The 18,685-nt window shown below is 45.5% G+C and overlaps 1 protein-coding gene across 1 annotated transcript; it reads right to left on the reverse strand.

Moving 5' to 3' along the window:
* Positions 1-993: 993 nt before the first annotated feature.
* LOC124681675 (abscisic acid 8'-hydroxylase 2-like) lies at positions 994-4,991 on the reverse strand. Its single transcript, XM_047216533.1, has 9 exons — positions 4,606-4,991; positions 4,194-4,512; positions 3,863-4,015; positions 3,545-3,787; positions 3,337-3,426; positions 3,131-3,209; positions 1,970-2,076; positions 1,617-1,735; positions 994-1,516 (listed from the first exon to the last, which is right to left on the reverse strand). Exons 1-9 carry the CDS (start codon positions 4,812-4,814, stop codon positions 1,393-1,395), a joined length of 1,443 nt encoding a protein of 480 aa, XP_047072489.1. The 5' UTR covers positions 4,815-4,991; the 3' UTR covers positions 994-1,392.
* Between the last annotated feature and the right edge of the window lie 13,694 nt (positions 4,992-18,685).

Raw genomic sequence — 18,685 nt, forward strand, 5'->3', positions numbered from 1 at the left:
GACCTAGGAAGAAAACCGGTAGGAGGAAGGGTCTTTCTTGAATAATTAAAATTGTTTGGTCATGTATGTGACGATACAAACATAGCAAATTTGGTTTGGTGGAGAAAACTAAAATGTATGATCTTGAGTTTGGGGCGTCATTTTGTATTTGTTTATTTGTTCCAACATAGAAGAGTGGTTGCTCCACACCTGCTTGTGCCTATTCAATGAATATTGTTCCGGCATGTGAATATAAAAAAAAACATATGTTTATTGGATGTGTTCTGCAAAAGCGATGGCACTGGTCCACGCTACCAAGTCGTGCCGCTCCTTGGTGTTTGCCCTGCTCGGGTGTGGGGCGTCCCAGATCATGGATGGATGTCACGCGGGATGGGCCTCCCTCTCTGGCCTTGTGGTCATGTCTCACATCTCCGTCCTTCAGTGAACTCGATGGTGGAGATGCGGTCACAGTGGTGCCGCTAGACAGGGGCGGAGCTGCATATCCTCTCCCTGATGCACATGCATCTGGGTCAAAGATTTTTTTAGCTGTACTTAGAAACATAACAAGCCCAATGCATCAGGGTAGAGTGAGAAATGTGCATCACGGAAGTCACAAATTCAGCTCGCATGCTTATGAACTTGAAAAAGCTTATGCTATGTTTTGAATATGCATCGGGAAACTTTTCCTCCAGCTTCGCCCCTGCCGCTAGATCTTGTGTTGTTGTAGCGGCGCCCAAATTTGGGCCGGCCAGGCTTGCCTAGAGGTTTATAGTTTCCGGATCTACATGTTACACGGGTGATCTAGTTGGGGCTAGACCACCGTGCTTCTCGGGTTGGAGGTTCATAATCGATGTCTTTTTGTGTCCTTATATCGGCGACCAGATTCTGTATTTGGTTCGGTATGAGTAAAAAATGTGCACAGCAATGGCCATTTCTGGTGACGGTGTCACCAACTCAACATGAAGTTTCTCCTTTTATGGTTTGATGGACTCTGCCTCTCCGCTTCAATCTTCTTCTCCCGGTGTCCTCACATTGTATTTGTTGTAACTTCTCGCTGGTTGATAGTTTTGTTAATTTAAAGCCGAACGCATTCCTTCCTAGCCTTCAATCTAAAAGAGAAAACCTTATGAACATAGAGTATAAACTAAACCGAACGAGAGCTTTACATTAGTCCGAGTGATCGATCGAGCTGACTGCCGCTGTACCGCGTGCAGGGCGATGCTAGCATATCTCCATGATTGAGCAGTTAACTACCGCGCACATGATTACGACCAGCACCGTCACCGACCATCGTTATCCCAGAACAAGAAGAACAGAAAAACGGGAACAAGCTGCATGCATGCCACATGGACGATTCCCTCCTTGGCGTTATTCGATCCGAGGCAGCAAAACGAAAGCTTGGCGCCGGCCATGTCAGGCGCCCCGGACGGCGCCGCCGCCGTCGCCCTCCGCCTTCCACAGCTTGGCCCGGAGGCCGCGCCGCGGCACCGGGAACGGGCTGTACTCCACGCCGTCGCTCGAGCCGACCACCTCCCACCTGCACTCAACAAGAACCAGTCAAGCACCTCCTCGGGACAGGTGGGAATATATGGTGAATCTTGGTGGGATCCTGGACCCGGAAGCGAGGTGACACGTACCTGTAGGCGGTGACGAGGCGGTGGAGGAGGACGAGCATCTCGAGTTTGGCCAGCTCGTTCCCTGGGCACGCGTGCGCGCCGCTCCCAAATGGCAGGAACGTGTTCGGCCGCGGAGATACCTGCACGGATTATATATCCTTGTTTAGAGAGGCTACTCCTGCAGAGTCAACAATGTCTGTGCCGCCGGTAGCTAGCTCAAGTTATTATATTGCTCTCCTTGGTGACTTGGTTGTCTGACAGTGCTTTCTGCAAGTACTTTCAGTTTTTTTGTGGATCATCGTTTCCATGGAATGGATCAACCTCCTAAAAGTCGCGGTTATTTGGTCGCGTCTTTGATCCAATGCAGTCCATACCTTGAATCTAGAAGGGTCGAACTTGTCTGGGTCCTGGAAGTACTCCGGGCTGTGATGGATGTTCCTGAACAGCGGCATCACCTTCCACCCCTTGGGAATCAGGAAACCTGTAAACACCACATAACACACAAGGTTCAGTCACCCTCAGAGTACAACAGCACAAGCAGCAGTAATATCCTGTCGTGAGGTGCACTTTGGGGATTAAATTTCTGCAATCAGTAGTCATAACTATTTGGGCAGCTCATAAATGTTCCCTGGAACCGCCTCCATTGCTCTCGCTGTACATGCTGAGTTGCTGACACCGGGGACGGCCGAGAGTCGCTGCCGGTGCCGGCAGGGAAGGGGAGCAACGGCTGTATCTCTGCCGCCCGCTGCATGGGCGGTTCATGCATGGCCATTCAGATATTAATCTGAACGAGAGGACATGGGCGATTCGCCGTTTTTGAGGTGAAAAATGGTGAACGGGTGCCGACGGCTGGATTTGATGGTTCAGCCGCACCTCAGTGAAACATGATTCCATTCCATATGCTGAGGTGCTGAGGTGGATTTGACTCAGCATGGGAGTTCCTATTATAGCATACAAATTTTCCTAGGTGCATGGATGGCACATGTCCTTGAAAATGTAAATATCTTGTTGCTAGAGATATTGGCTATCGTATCTGTAGCATAAGTTTTGTAATCTAAACCTATCTTATCTCTAGGAGAGACTTCATGTCCTGGCCTTCAAGATTTCTACCCTTTATATACTAGCTCGAGAGGGTTGTATCTAACATCCATCATATTCCGTCAATCCCTCTCTCTATCATTCTACACTTGCAATTGCCTCTGGCGCATAGCTACATGCAGCTGATTAATGGACACCCTTCAAAAGGATGGGCAAAGGTTATACAAAGGGTGTCTTAGAAAGTCGCATTCCACCGATAGGTTAGTTTAGAGGAGAACTCCTATCCAACTTTCGGAGTAGAAATTTCGCCGATGGTCTCTTTTACAAAAACAGCTGATGAGTAGGACTACTATGTTAGTATTTCTGTGAGATATTTTCAGATTAACTTTTGTTGGGACCATATGTACAGCTGGCCAGTGTACTGCAGTTGTGCAATCTTTTGTCAGTATACTATAGTACAAGGTAGCCCAATCCATGTTGAGCACGTGCGTGCGTACCTTTGTACTCCACGTCGGCCACGGCCTCCCTGAAGGTGAAGGAGATGATGCTCGCCATCCTCAGGCTCTCCATTATGACCTTCATCAACACAGAACAAAATTAAGGGGAAAGAAAGTACTAATGTGTGTCGTGTTCGGAACCTAGAGCAAAAAAATCCAAACTGGAGACTTGTAAGTATTTTCTGACAAAGATACACGTCACGTACCGCATGCGTCAGCGTCATGCCCCTCGTCTGCGCCCACGTCAGCGGCCGCTTCCCGCCCTCGTTCGCCTCGTACGTCGCCATTTGCTCAGCCTGCGAAGGTCGACACGGCGCGCGGGGCAAAGCGCAAAGCAACACCGGTCGCCGATCGGGTTAGCTTCTTTGCGTGCCATCGGCGTCGCGACAATCTTAATTAGATCCAGGTATATACCTTGACGGCGTCCAGGAGCTTCGGGTGGTCGCGCAGGTACTTGAGGATCCAGGTGAGCACGCTGGCCGTGGTGTCCTGCGCCGCGAACAGCACGCCGATCACGTTGTCGGCGACCTGGTCGTCGGTCAGCGCCGCCGCCCGCATGAGCCCGCCGAGGATGTCGCCGCCGCTGCCCTGCTGGTCGCCCCGCGCGCGCCGGTCCGCCATGATCTCGCCCAGGATCTCGCGCAGCCGCTTCCTCGCCTGCATGTGCATGCCCTGGATGTCAGTTCGCCGGAAGGTTTTCCAAGGTTTTCGAGTGTGGCTAGCGGTTCATACCTGGACGGCCCTGTAGTAGAGGGTTCCTGGGATGCGGTTCGGGAAGCAGTTGTAGCCCTTCTCCACGACGGCGTAGTTCCTCCGCAACTCTTCCTTGTGCCGGCCGTCCAGCAGGCTGCCGAAGATGGTGGTGATGCCGACCTCAAACGACAGCTGAAAAAAAGGAGAAAAACTGAATTATGTTAGATCGATCGCGCATTGCGTCAAGCTGCAGATACGTACAAAATACCGTGGAAACCCCAAACATTGCGACTGACACCCGTAAATCGGTAGAACGACAGATACGTCATCTACTTTCAGCTAGCTGGCTAGCTGGCTGGCACACACTCACCGTCTTCATGGCATGGAAGGTGCTGGCGACGTGCCCGTCCCAGGCGGCGAGCGTGGAGGCGACGGCGGACTCGACGTCCGGCAAGAGAGCACGCAGGGCGTCCGGGCCGAGCGAGCCCTGCACGAGCCGCCGCAGCCGGAGGTGGTACTCGCCCTGGTGGAAGAAGAGCGCCGACGGGCCGATCATGCGCTCCTTGCTCGGCGGGTACGTCGGCTTGAACAGCTGCTGGTGCGTCACCAGCACGAACCGCGCCGCCTCCGGGCTCGCCAGCATCACGCACGGGCACCCCAGCAGGTTCGTCTTGAAGATATCACCGTATCTGCACGCGCACACACACATATTACTCATCTCACACATTTGCCACTTATAAGCAAGATTGCAACCGACAATAATCGACGGAGCAAGCAGTTACCTCATCTGCTTGGATGCAAAGAAGACGCTGGGGTTCTGGTGGTAGAGCAGGAGGGTCTCGCCGACGTACGGCAAGCCCATGGAGCCGGGAGGCAGCATGAGCTCTTGCTCCTCTCCGACGGCGCCGCCCCTCCCGATCCTCCGCCTGCGAACGGCAACCGAAACGAGGATGCACGCCGCCGTGAGGAGGAAGATGAAGAAGATAGCCATGCTAGCTCAGTGATCCTCTCCAGATAAGCGAGACCGGCTATAATTGGTGTGCCCCCCTCCCTGTACTCTCGTATCTGAGTGCGATTTGTGTGTGTGCGTGTGTGTGGGCGATGGTCTCCTGCTCTCCTAGGAGAGAGAGAGGGAGAGAGGGACACGAGGGGATCGCGCGATCTTTGAGAGGATCCTCCAAATGGTGGGTGCTCTGGGCGGACACCTGTGTGGTATTTATAGAAGGGGGTCGAGGGTATAAATGAGGAAGATCGTGGACGGCATGCGCCTCATTAGAAATTGCAAAAACCGTCAGGGGGGAAGAGGAGAAAACAGAAAGACGGAGATCACGCATGTCTTGATATTGATTCTTGATCAGCGGAGGAGGGCGCCCCAAGTTCCTCGGGATCTGGCCCATGACAAACCCTATGATTTGGTTAGTCCATAGAGCTCTAGGCATGAACCAAATCTAGGCATGTAGGAACATGGATCCGTACATGCCGATCGGAAAAGAATAAATAGAAGGAAAATCATATGATATCTTTCTCAAGGTCAATCAACAGAAGTTCATAGCTTCTAAAAGTGTTCTTGGGGAAGATTTACTACTCTTACAGCTACCTTACACACCGTGCCTTAAAAAATTGTTAATCATGCATACTTGTCGCGTGGGAAGTAACATATGTAGCATAGCTATAGTGGTAAGATAGCATATCTAGCGATAGATAAATCATCAAGTCTGATAGTATGTAGGTGTAGTGGAGAACATGATGAACGGAGCTAGCAAACATGGCGTTAGAGTTGCGGTTTTTGATGACCGCTACCATACTGCATGTCATTTCATCAAAAATTCCCAATGAAACAAAATTTAGTAACCCATGAACTAGCTAGAGAGGCATGAAGATCTCCTACTTCTGTATGGCCGGATGATCCTCTAGGTTTTATTCTACATTATCTGTTAGGTGATGTAACTTTGATTTACAATGAATAAAGTGTGAGTAAGTTGGACAAAGTCACATAGTCATTTTCCTAGCTTCATATTTCGTGTGGGGTGAAGTTTGTACTGGAGGAAAACAAGGGTAAATGAGTCATGAAAAATAGTTAAACTAAATGAGTGTGACAACACAAATACAAGCAAAATCCTTGACACGAAAAAAAATAACTCCAACAAATAAATATAGATATAGCTGTGGATATCTAGTCCTGGAATGAGAAATGGATATCCCCTATTTGCATCACACCTCCACAAATGCATGGATATCCAATTCAATTGCACACCTTTCAATTTTGTGAAGACAATTGAGTATCATTTTTCTCATCGGGGAAGTGTTACGAGAGGTTGAAATTCATGCAAAAGCGTAAGGTCTTCCACGAGATCCTATGATGAAAAATAAAGAAATAGGTTGGGAAGATTTAAAACACATAATTTTTATGAATACAAGGAAGGGGCAGTTCTCATTCTATTGAAAAGAGAAAATTTACCACCTTGTACATAAAACTTGCACCGCTACATGCATAACTAACCGAGATCATATTTCACCACCTTGTGATTTCCTTAACCCTACAAATGTCTCAAGGCAATGCAAGTGGTCACTGTTTCAAGCATCAACCATGCCTTTGTAATGGACAAGTCCATAACACTCTACCAACCTGGTAGGAGATGATACTAGAAGATGGCACCATAATCATTGTCCAAGGAACAAATGAAGGTTGATTGGTCGCCGAAGCAAGGATCCACCACACCTGTCGGGAGAAGTCTTAACTCATAGAAAAATGTTCTGCAACTTCCATAATTATACCACACAAAATCCGTATTGCAGTACATGACCATCCTCTTGCCAAAAAGCGTACCAGACGTCTAGATTGAAAGTTGCATTAGTTGTTCATGTGCAGAACCAACAAAGTGGTTTGGAGGTAGGCCTTCAAAATAGCCCACTCATCGATTGAGGACAATGTTCCTTAAAACAAAGTCCTATATGGTGTCATGGAGGAGGAGTATATGTCGGGAGGACAATGCGAGACAATCAAATTTGACAATCTATCGCTCACATCAACCACCACTTCGAGGAGTATTCAAAGATCGATGATATTAAGCACCATCATCCATCGTTGCAATGCCCAAAAAGCCTAATCCAATTATTGTTCACTTGTGGTGTTGTGACAAACAATAAGTGTGGATCCATGTAGGATCACCAAAGTATGAATATTGAAAGGCTCTAATGAACTTTCCATTTCATCGGCCATAGGTATAGAGGTTTGCACCATGAAGGGGTGGAACTGGACCCTAGGCCACCACGACCACGGCCCGGGGTGAGACGACGACGGCCCAATCTGTTGGGCCCCTGTAGCAACATTATTTAGGATGTTTCTATATATGAAGGTGGCTCGGGTGTCACTCTGGGCTGGATCGTACATCTGGCACCAGGTACCCATTACCTTGGTGATGTTAGCTCGGTATACAGATCCCGGCAAAGAAAGCAAGCAATAGCAAGGAAGGCTAAGTGGCCCATTTCCCTAGCCCATAAAGCACTTAATACGGAATGTGCCCACCGAGGGAAGCCATTTAACTAGTTTCTCAGTTTAAGATCTCGCATAAGGCCTAAAATAATGGTATGTATCGAACCTCGCATAAGCCAATGTTAATGCCATAGAAAATGTATTGGTTTCTGCTAACATCACTGTCATTCTAACCTTGTAACTCTATTGTTTCGTGATATACATTAATTTAACATAGCTATAAACACAAAACATGACCTAAAACACTTCCTTATTTAATATATTATTTAAAGCAATTAGTATCTTCAACATCGGAGTGAGCACCCCACTAGATGGATTTTGTAAAAAATGTAGATCTCCCTTCAATGCGTTAATCTCAACTACTACGTCGTTCACCGTCATATTTATACGAATGGCAGTTTGATGTTTGTTTTGCCTAATAAATCTCTTCACGAGTTTCGTGACGAAACTCCACTTTCTTTTACCACCTCGGTCATGGTAATACATTAATGGTAGGGATCATGGACTTGAAAATCATGTCAACATATATGAGGAACGACGGATCGCGATTTTTTTTATTGTTTGAGGGAGGGGTGTCACGATTGTTAACTTGAATGGTGAATTGTATTGATCTTGTTGCTTGGACATCAATGCCTAGCCCTTGTCTAATTAGGAGGTATACTGAGTTCCAAATTTTAGGTCATTCTAGAATTGGGCACAAGAATTATTGTCAAAACCATCGGGGGCTAAATTGTAATGCCGTGATCCAGACTACATTAAGAAGTAGAAGTTCCTAGAGCTTATGAAAAAACAAAATGACATGCATTTTGGAAGGAAGGACGTATATATATATGGTAGCTTTGCGGGCTCTGTGAAAAGAGTACCACATATATATACTTGCCACGTACTAACGGCGGATCGAGTGAGGGCCACGTACAGAAGGCAAACAGTGCACTCCAGCACAATAAACAGATGGTTCTTTTGTATTGATCTGAAAAAGAAACTTTTTAGAAATTAATGGAGAAGAAGAAACATCTTTGATCAAACTTGAACGCATGCAGTAGATTTATACACACGTGGCTGGCTCTTTTGTTGGGTATGTGGCAAAAGTACTAAGTGGTCTTTACGAAATCATCAATGGCTTCTTTTGTCGACAGCTGTAGTTGTTCTTGGTAGCTAGTTTAGTTCAGTTAACATGTTCTTTCAAACAAAAAGTTTAGTGAACATGCGCTAGTTGAGTGCATACAGCACTAACTGCTTCAGTTACCGCAATGTAAGCGCCCGGAAACGCCATTGACGACCGACCCCGGAGCTTTGGCACCGAAAGCTCGAAAAGGCCAGGCGCGCTCATGCCATGCCATGCCATGCCATGCGCCGAGCTTTTCCTCGGAGAAACGCCACGTACGCTATGTAGAACAGGCTGTAACCCAGCTAGCACCCTCCGCACATACGGCCGCGGCTGCTCGCGCCATTGCTGGAAGAAAGCTATAGCTGCAATGACACACAACCCTCCAAAGCTATGGCTGCAATGACACACAATCTGCAGCCCCGGCCGTTCGTCCGCGCGCGCGCCGCTCCCTTGTCGCGACCGGTTGACAAAGCTTTGGGCGGCGACGTACGTACTCCTACAGGTGGCGCTCCGGCGAGGCCGTGTGGCGGGACAGCTGGCCTCCGTCGTGGAGCTGATTCACGCGGGTCTCCGGCCAGGTGCCTTCGTGTGGCGCGGGGACGGCCGGACGGTCGGCGGGTGGTTGTTGGCGGAGATATTCAAGGCGTCGAATGTGAGGCTGCACGCGCGCCTCCGAAACGGGGCAGGACTAGAGTTTCGGATGGACTTGGATTCCCATTTCCCAGTGCAAAAAAGTCTAGTCTTGTTTGACTTTGTGTCGTGCTCGGATTTTTGAGCCCACAACGCCAACGTATTGGTCAGGAACCGGCCCAGGTTCGCTCCCGCGCGTCGGCATTTTTGCGCATCGGCTTGGTCAGGATTCCATGCACATGCGCGAGGTGAGGATCTTTTTCCTGTTCATAAACTGAGGTGGCCAGGATCTTGGGCGATCAATGGCGCAGTGCCACGCGCAGCTCTCATCCATTTTTACGGCTTTTCTTATTTATGCGGAGAAGAGAGTGCAGGAAAGATTTGTTATATTGTGATCCAAATTCGTACACTAAAGAGAGGCTAACTTCTGACGAGCAGAGTGATGTTCGCCGGTAGGTTTAGGTTTAATATATAAATCTTGTAAGTCGCCGTCTAGGGTTTATCAGATTATGATTTAACTCACGACGTTTGTAAACATCTTCTGATATAGTGAAGTTTTGCTGACTGGCGCCTATGATTTTTTCCATCTGTGTTGAAGGGATTTTCCATATTAAAATCTTGTGTCCCTGTTGCGTGTTTTCTTTCTCGTTCTTCGTTATTTACTTATCGCATTTATAACAAGATTGAACCAAATGTTTTTCCCCTAACAATCAGTTTCGGCATCTTCTGTTCTATTCTCCTGAACATGAGTCTCTATCTTATACTAGATGTTCCGTACTTGCAACATCGAAGCTCTAGTTTACTCCAGAACCTACGGGCGACCACTGTTCACAGATTTGGAGAGACCTGTCTCCGGAGGCCATACCATATCCGGCGGCATTGCATCCCCGTGGCTTCCTCACACTCGGCTGTCGACGTCGACCGGCCGGCATCGTCCACGGCGACTAATCAGCCCCCGAACCCCAGACAAGCAATGGCTTTCCGGCCGCGATCAAGGTACGTACTACTTGACAGCATATATAGATCTCTCCTGGATTTGAACGGCGCTAATGCAGGGACGTACGTACTTATTGCCGCTTTCAAGTAACGCAGCATGATGGAAGTGTTAACTCCTCGGTGTGGCTCTGGTTACTGCTGCGGCGTGAACCAATGAACCACCGAAACGACCTCACTGGAGCTCCTAGCTGCTTCGCTTCATCTGTCACCATGCAAATAGAGCCACAAAGGGGTGACATTTGTGGTCGGTTGCATATGTAGTTGGGAACGAGGAATAGGGACACTAGACGTACCATCTCTTGGAACGGAAACACGAAGCCCCAATCAAGAATTGGATGGTCATGGAAAATCCTTGCACGGTGGATTGCCGCCACGCGCGCATTTCAGTCAGGAATGGAAGAAAAGACGCCTTTTTTGTGACGCGCCTTGGTTGAATGGGTCAAAACCGAGAGACATTGCTCCTCTCATATACCTAGCCACCACGAGAAAGAATTGGACGATCAGGAAAGCTATCCATGAAAATCGTTGGACTGGACACATCAATTTGGATGAGATCGAACTTCACGATAGATCCGTTGGAACCATTTGTTTCTATATATATGGAATCAACTTCAAGACTTTCATCATGTCGATGATATCACCACTAAATCTCTTTCCTCAAATGGGCATTATTTGGTGTCGGTGCTAGGGAGAGTCGGCCGGGTATAGGCGTCGGAGCTGCATTGATAAGCCGTGGTAGCATGGGGCGGGCGACTAAGTGCGCGAGAGGTACAGGAGAGGTGCTCCGCCCATGGGGTGGCGCATGCATGGCAGGAGGAAGAGACAACTCCCCGGAGGAAATATCTGGTTTTCTTAGATCTTTTTAATTGGGCTACCTAGTGGGTCCCATACCTAAAACCGGGTAAGCCATTAGCAACGTGTGACGGCCATGTCGGAGCGGTGAGCCCCATAGTAAGTTTCCGTTTCAATCTATCTTAAAACTAGGTTTAGTGCACATTGCAAAAAAACAAAAAACTTGCACCGTGGTGGTAGCATTTTGTTGCGAAAACTTAAAATGGTAGTTTTCGAAATTTATGCAGAAAAGTAGTAGTTTACTGTGGAGTGTGTGAGGTGCACTTTGATAGAATTAGTAACTTCTTTATCAACAACTGTGACATGGAGTAGCTAGTTTAATTCAGTTAATTAACATGTTACTTTAGCCCGTACACATCGTGTAAGCATCCATACACGTAAGCACAAAGAAACTTGGTACCCAAGCAAAGACGCACCTGAGCGCATGCGTCATGGTGCACATGTCACAAGTGGCAGTCAATTAGCTACAGTTACCTTAAATGCTTCCGTTACCTCAATGTAGGTAATTAAGACGATCTTTACTTGCGTCCCAAAAAACATTCTCCAAACAGCGTTAGATTTAGTGTTTGGGGAATCTGTTTCTTCGTGTCGCGTTTGGGGGACGTCGCTGTTCCGCCATGTCCTCTAAACGTGGCCCCCAAACTTTTTTTTTTTACTTTATTTTTTTTTTGTTTTTTTGCATTTTTATTTTAATAGAGAGGGGAACATTACATAAATTAATACATAGTTTGGAACATGGTTTTACATAAATTAATACATAGTTAAAACAGTGCAAGAGGAATTCTAACTAGTGTTTCCCTAGCAGATTTCGTATGTTTGCTTCCAAGAAAAAATACTCTTAGGTACTCTGAGTTAACCAAACTGGAACATCCAGCAGGCAATGATATCCCTGTTGTTCCTATGCCGGGAGAACATACAGAAATCACTGTGGCCATCTTCGCTACGAAGAAAGAACATTCGGCGTGTTCAATCATCGTCCTCTTCGTCGTCAATGTGGTAGTGCCGGCGGCAGGACGTATCGTCGAACACCTTCACGCTCATCTCCTTGTCGCCTTGGTAGGAAAATGTGAGTACGTAGCCGTCTTGAAAGTCGTGGAAGAGCGCAAACTTCTCCCAGCCAGTGTGGAGGTACATCTTGCCACGCCCGTCGAAGAGCACGTCCACCGGTGATGGCGCGTGAGACACACGTCTGTTGGGAACCCCAAGAGGAATGTGTGATGCGTACAGCAGCAAGTTTTCCCTCAGTAATAAACCAAGGTTATCGAACCAGTAGGAGATGAAGGCCACGTGAAGGTTGTTGGCGGAGGAGTGTAGTGCGGCGCAACACCAGGAATTCCGGCGCCAACGTGGAACCTGCACAACACAATCAAAATACTTTGCCCCAACTTAACACTGAGGTTGCCAATCTCACCGGCTTGCTGTAAACAAAGGATTAAACGTATGGTGTGGAAAATGATGTTTGTTTGCGAAGAACAACGAGAGAACGAGTTTGCGATAGATTGTATTTCAGATGTAAAAGAATGGACCGGGGTCCACAGTTCACTAGTGGTGTCTCTCCAATAAGAAATAGCATGTTGGGTGAACAAATTACAGTTGGGCAATTGACAAATAGAGAGGGCATAACAATGGGCGGCCCTAGCTGGCGCTCGCGCGCCAGAATCTTATTGCGCGATCGGTTTCCGACAACCCAATTCGGGAATAACCGTGTTTCCCTTTCGTGGAAACAAACGTGCGGGAAGTTGTGGACCACAGAGGTTACGTGCCGTATGTGATTTGCTTTCTATTGCAGCTGCACAATTCCCTTTTCGTGCGCGATACAAGTTTCAGAGTCATACGTTATTTTGCTTCCTGTACGTGCGCAATTCCCTTTACTCGTTCACGAAGTAATTCTCCTTATTCCCTTTTTGGGCTAGTGAAATTTTAGGGTTAACAAAAGGGAGGGGAGCAGCATAATCCACTTGCAAATGAAATGAACTACGACTTGCAACATGTAATATAATAACAATTCCCTTATTCCGCAATTCCCTTCTTGGTAACATCAGAACGTAGGTGTTGGTTAACCTTCCAGATACATGTTGATGAAGACTGAATGAGAGGTTTGGTAACACATGGACTTAGGTGTTGATGAATAATGAATGCGTGGGTTGGTAAAACATTGAGTCAACTGTTGATGAAGAGTGCATGGGAGGGTTGATAAGTAGGTTCCCTTGTTCCCTTAAAAAACAAAAAGGAACAAATTTCATATATAAAAAAAAGATGGAGCTAAAGAATGGAAATGGGTCGGTAACACATGGACTTATGTGTTGATGAATAGTGAATGTGTGGGTTGATAATTATTGTTTCCCTTGTTCCCTTAGGAAAACAAAAGGACCACCTTGTTCTACAAAAAAGAGAAAAAAGAAGGAGGTAACAAAAGAGAAAATGGGTTGGTAAAACATTGGGTCACCTGTTGATGAAGAGTGCATGGGAGGGTTGATAAGTAGGTTCCCTTGTTACATTAAAAAAAACAAAAAGGACCAAAATTTCATAAAATGAAAAAAAGATGGAGCTAAGAATTGAAATAGGTTGGTAACACATTGAGTTCGGTGTTGATGAATAGTGAATGTGTGGGTTGATATATATTGGTTCCCTTGTTCCCTTAAGAAAACAAAACGACCACCTCTCTCTACACAAAGAGAAAAAAGAATGAGGTAACAAAAGAGGAGATGGGTTGGTAAAACATTGAGTCAACTGTTGATGAAGAGTGCATGGGAGGGTAGACAAGTAGGTTCCCTTGTTCCCTTAAAAAACAAAAATGAACAAATTTCATACATAAAAAAAAGATGGAGCTAAAGAATGGAAATGGGTCGGTAACACATGGACTTATGTGTTGATGAATAGTGAATGTGTGGGTTGATAATTATTGTTTCCCTTGTTCCCTTAGGAAAACAAAAGGACCACCTTCTTCTACACAAAGAGAAAAAAATAAGGAGGTAACAAAAGAGTAGATGGGTTGGTAAAACATTGAGTCACCTGTTGATGAAGAGTGCATGGGAGGGTTGATAAGTAGGTTCCCTTGTTCCTTTAAAAAACAAAAAGGACCAAATTTCATATATAAAAAAAAGATGGAGCTAAGAGTGGAAATGGGTTGCTAACACATTGAGTTGGGTGTTGGTGAATAATGAATGAGTGGGTTGATATTTATTGTTTCCCTTGTTCCCTTAGGAAAACAAAAGGACCACCTTCTTCTACAAAAAAGAGAAAAAAGAAGGAGGTAACAAAAGAGAAAAATGGGTTGGTAAAACATTGGGTCACCTGTTGATGAAGAGTGTATGGGATGGTTGATAAGTAGGTTCCCTTGTTCCCTTAAAAAAACAAAAGGCACCAAAATTTCATATTAATGAAAAAAGGATGGAGCTAAGAGTGGAAATGGGTTGGTAACACATTGAGTTGGGTGTTGGTGAATAATGAATGAGTGGGTTGATATTTATTGTTTCCCTTGTTCCCTTAGGAAAACAAAAGGACCACCTTCTTCTACAGAAAAGAAAAAAAAGAAGGAGGTAACAAAAGAGAAAAATGGGTTGGTAAAACATTGGGTCACCTGTTGATGAAGAGTGAATTGGAGGGTTGATAAGTAGGTTCCCTTGTTCCCTTAAAAAAAAAGGACCAAAAATTCATATAATGAAAAAAGGATGGAGCTAAGAGTGGAAATGGGTTGGTAACACATTGAGTTGGGTGTTGGTGAGTAATGAATGAGTGGGTTGATATTTATTGTTTCCCTTGTTCCCTTAGGAAAACAAAAGGACCACCTTCTTGTAAAAAAAGGAGAAAAAAGAAGGAGGTAACAAAAGAGAAAAATGGGTTGGTAAAACATTGGGTAACCTGTTGATGAAGAGTGAATTGGAGGGTTGATAAGTAGGTTCCCTTGTTCCCTTAAAAATAAAGAACCAAAAATTCATATAATGAAAAAAAGGATGGAGCTAAGAGTGTAAATGGGTTGGTAACACATTGAGTTGGGTGTTGGTGAATAATGAATGAGTGGGTTGATATTTATTGTTTCCCTTGTTCCCTTACGAAAACAAAAGGACCACCTTCTTCTACAAAAAAGAGAAAAAAGAAGGAGGTAACAAAAGAGAAAAATGGGTTGGTAAAACATTGGGTCACCTGTTGATGAAGAGTGAATGGGAGGTTTGATAAGTAGGTTCCCTTGTTCCCTTAAAAAAACAAAAAAGGACCAAAAATTCATATAATAAAAAAAGGATGGAGCTAAGAGTGGAAATGGGTTGGTAACACACTGAGTTGGGTGTTGGTGAATAATGAATGAGTGGGTTGATATTTATTGTTTTCCTTGTTCCCTTAGGAAAACAAAAGGACCACCTTCTTCTACAAAAAAAGAAAAAAAAGAAGGAGATAACAAAAGAGGAAAATGGGTTTGTAAAACATTGGGTCACCTGTTGATGAAGACTGAATGCGAGGGTTGATAAGTAGGTTCCCTTCTTCCCTTAAAAAAACAAAAAGCACCAAAAATTCATATAATGAAAAAAGGATGGAGCTAAGAGTGGAAATGGGTTGGTAACACATTGAGTTGGGTGTTGGTGAAATAATGAATGAGTGGGTTGATATTTATTGTTTCTCTTGTTCCCTTAGGAAAAAAAAAGGACCACCTTCTTCTACAAAAAAAGAGAAAAAAGAAGGAGGTAACCAAAGAGAAAAATGGGTTGGTAAAACATTGGGTCACATGTTGATGAAGAGTGAATTGGAGGGTTGATAAGTAGGTTCCCTTCTTCCGTTAAAAAAAAGGACAAAAAATTCATATAATAAAAAAAAGGATGGAGCTAAGAGTGGAAATGTGTTGGTAACACATTGAGTTGGGTGTTGGTGAATAATGAATGCGTGTGTTGATATTTATTGCTTCCCTTGTTCCCTTAATAAAACAAAAGGACCACCTAGAACCTTGTGTTTATCAAATAATAATCGCAACTTATTTCTCTTACCTCATTCTTGGGGGGGGGTTCGCACTGTGCTTGGCCCATCGTGGCCCAGTAATTAAACTCCTTTTTTTATCTAGTCTTATTTTGTTTCTGGGCCGTCTCTTCAGGTCCAGTCCAGTAAAAAACTTCTATAAGTATTCCTGTTCTGGAACCGAAGGAGCCCCACATCTACAGTTTGGCATTAACCCTCCAACACATAAGTGACCATATTGACCCAACTCAATGTGTTAATTTTGTGCACAGGGTCGAATAATCCACGGTGGAACAATCCCTCGCCGCACAAACAAACCGGCCGGCGAGACCCAGATAACAGAGATTTGTGAACCGAGAGACGGATCAGGAACCTAGGCGGAGAACAAAATCCACCCAAAAAACAAACCCTCGCCGGAACAATCCCTCGCCAGACAAACAAAATCCCATCAGAATAATCCACGGTGGAAACAATCCCTCGCCGGACAAACAAACCGGCCGGCGAGACCCAGATCTCCCCACTAGATCCAGTTCGAATACTAACCTTACAACGCCGAAATCGACTGGCCCTTGCTAGTGAACTGAGAGCAGGAGAAATCTAGGTCGCGCACTAGCCACAGGGAATCGGACCCTCGCCTCCGCCGTCGCCGTCGCCGTCGCCCTCTCCGTCGGGGCTGAATGGGAGGACAACAGGAGAGAGAGGAGAACGGGCGGAAGGAGGGGAACACGAAATCGATTCGAAATAATTCGAAAATGACGGGCCGAAAAGGGAAAGTCGATCGATTACTAGAAATAGAAATAGGCGTGACAGGCGTGACGCGACGAAAAGGGAATTGACTTCGCGCTGCCGCGCGAGCGCTCCGCGCCGACAGGAATCGATCGCTCGAGCGAGCGATTGCCAAGGAGGGGATTCGCATAACAATGCACATACATATCACGATGACTACTATGAGATTTAATCAGGGCATTACGACAAAGTACATAGACCGCTATCCAGCATGCATCTATGCCTAAAAAGTCCACCTTCGGGTTAGCATCCGCACCCCTTCCGGTATTAAGTTGCAAACAACGAGACAATTGCATTAAGTATGGTGCGTAATGTAATCAACACAAATATCCTTAGACAAAGCATTGATGTTTTATCCCTAGTGGCAACAGCATATCCACAACCGTAGAACTTTCTGTCACTGTCCCAGATTCAATGGAGGCATGAACCCACTATCGAGCATAAATACTCCCTCTTGGAGTCACAAGTATCAACTTGGCCAGAGCCTCTACTAGCAACGGAGAGCATGCAAGAACATAAACAACACATATATGATAGATCAATAATCAACTTGACATTGTATTCCATATTCATCGGATCCCAACAAACACAACATGTAGCATTACAAATAGACGATCCCGATCATGATAGGCAGCTCACAAGATCTAACATGATAGCACAAGAGGAGAAGACAACCATCTAGCTACTGCTATGGACCCATAGTCCAAGGATGAACTACTCACACATCAGTCCGGAGGCGATCATGGTGATGTAGAGTCCTCCGGGAGATGATTCCCCTCTCCGGCAGGGTGCCGGAGGCGATTTCTTGAATCCCCCGAGATGGGATTGGCGGCGGCGTCGTCTCTGGAACTTTTTCCGTATCGTGGCTCTCGGTCATAGGGTTTTCGCGACGGAGAGTATAAGTAGGCGGAAGGGCAGAGTCGGGAGAGGCACGGGGGCCCCACACCATAGGGCGGCGCGGGACCCCCTTGGCCGCGCGGCCCTGTGGTGGCGGCGCCTCGTGGCCCCACTTCGTATCCTCTGCGGTCTTCTGGAAGCTCCGTGGAAAAATAAGACCCTGGGCGTTCGTTTCGTCCAATTCCGAGAATATTTCCCGTGGAGGATTTCTGAAACCAAAAATAGCACAAAACAGGATTTGGCACTTCGGGATCTTGTTAATAGGTTAGTGCCGGAAAATGCGTATAAATGATGTAAAGTGTGTATAAAACATGTGAGTATTGTCATAAAACTAGCATGGAACATATGAAATTATAGATACGTTTGAGACGTATCAAGCATCCCCAAGCTTAGTTCCTACTCGCCCTCGAGTAGGTAAACGATAACAAGGATAATTTCTGAAGTGACATGCTATCATAATCTTGATCAATACTATTGTAAATCATATGAAGTGAATGAAGTGATTCGAAGCAATGGTAAAGACAATGATTAAACAACTGAATCATATAGCAAAGACTTTTCATGAATAGTACTTTCAAGACAAGCATCTATAAGACTTGCATAGGAGTTAACTCATAAAGCAATAAATTCTTAGTAGAAAGTTTTGAAGCAACACAAAGGAAGATATAAGTTTCAGCGGTTGCTTTCAACTTCAACATGTTTATCTCATGGATAATTGTCAACACGAAGTAATATGATGAATGCAAATAAGCAAGTATGTAGGAATCAATGCACACAGTTGACACAAGTGTTTGCTCCTAAGATAGAAATAAGTAGGTAAACTGACTCAACATAAAGTAAAAGAATGGACCCTTCGCAGAGGGAAGCATGGATTACTGTTTTTGTGCTAGAGCTTTTCATTTTGAAAACATAGAAACAATTTTGTCAACGGTAGTAATAATTCATATGTATTATGCATAAGATGTCCTATAAGTTGCAAGCCTCATGCATAGAGTACCAATAGTGCTCGCACCTTGTCCTAATTAGCTTGGATTTTCATGGATTATCATTGCATAACATATGTTTCAACCAAGTGTCACAAAGGGGTACCTCTATGTCGCTTGTACAAAGGTCCAAGGAGATAGATCGCATTTGATTTCTCGTTTTTGATAGATCTCAA

Source organism: Lolium rigidum, chromosome 1 (genome assembly GCF_022539505.1).
Source record: "Lolium rigidum isolate FL_2022 chromosome 1, APGP_CSIRO_Lrig_0.1, whole genome shotgun sequence".
Lineage (NCBI taxonomy): Eukaryota > Viridiplantae > Streptophyta > Magnoliopsida > Poales > Poaceae > Lolium > Lolium rigidum.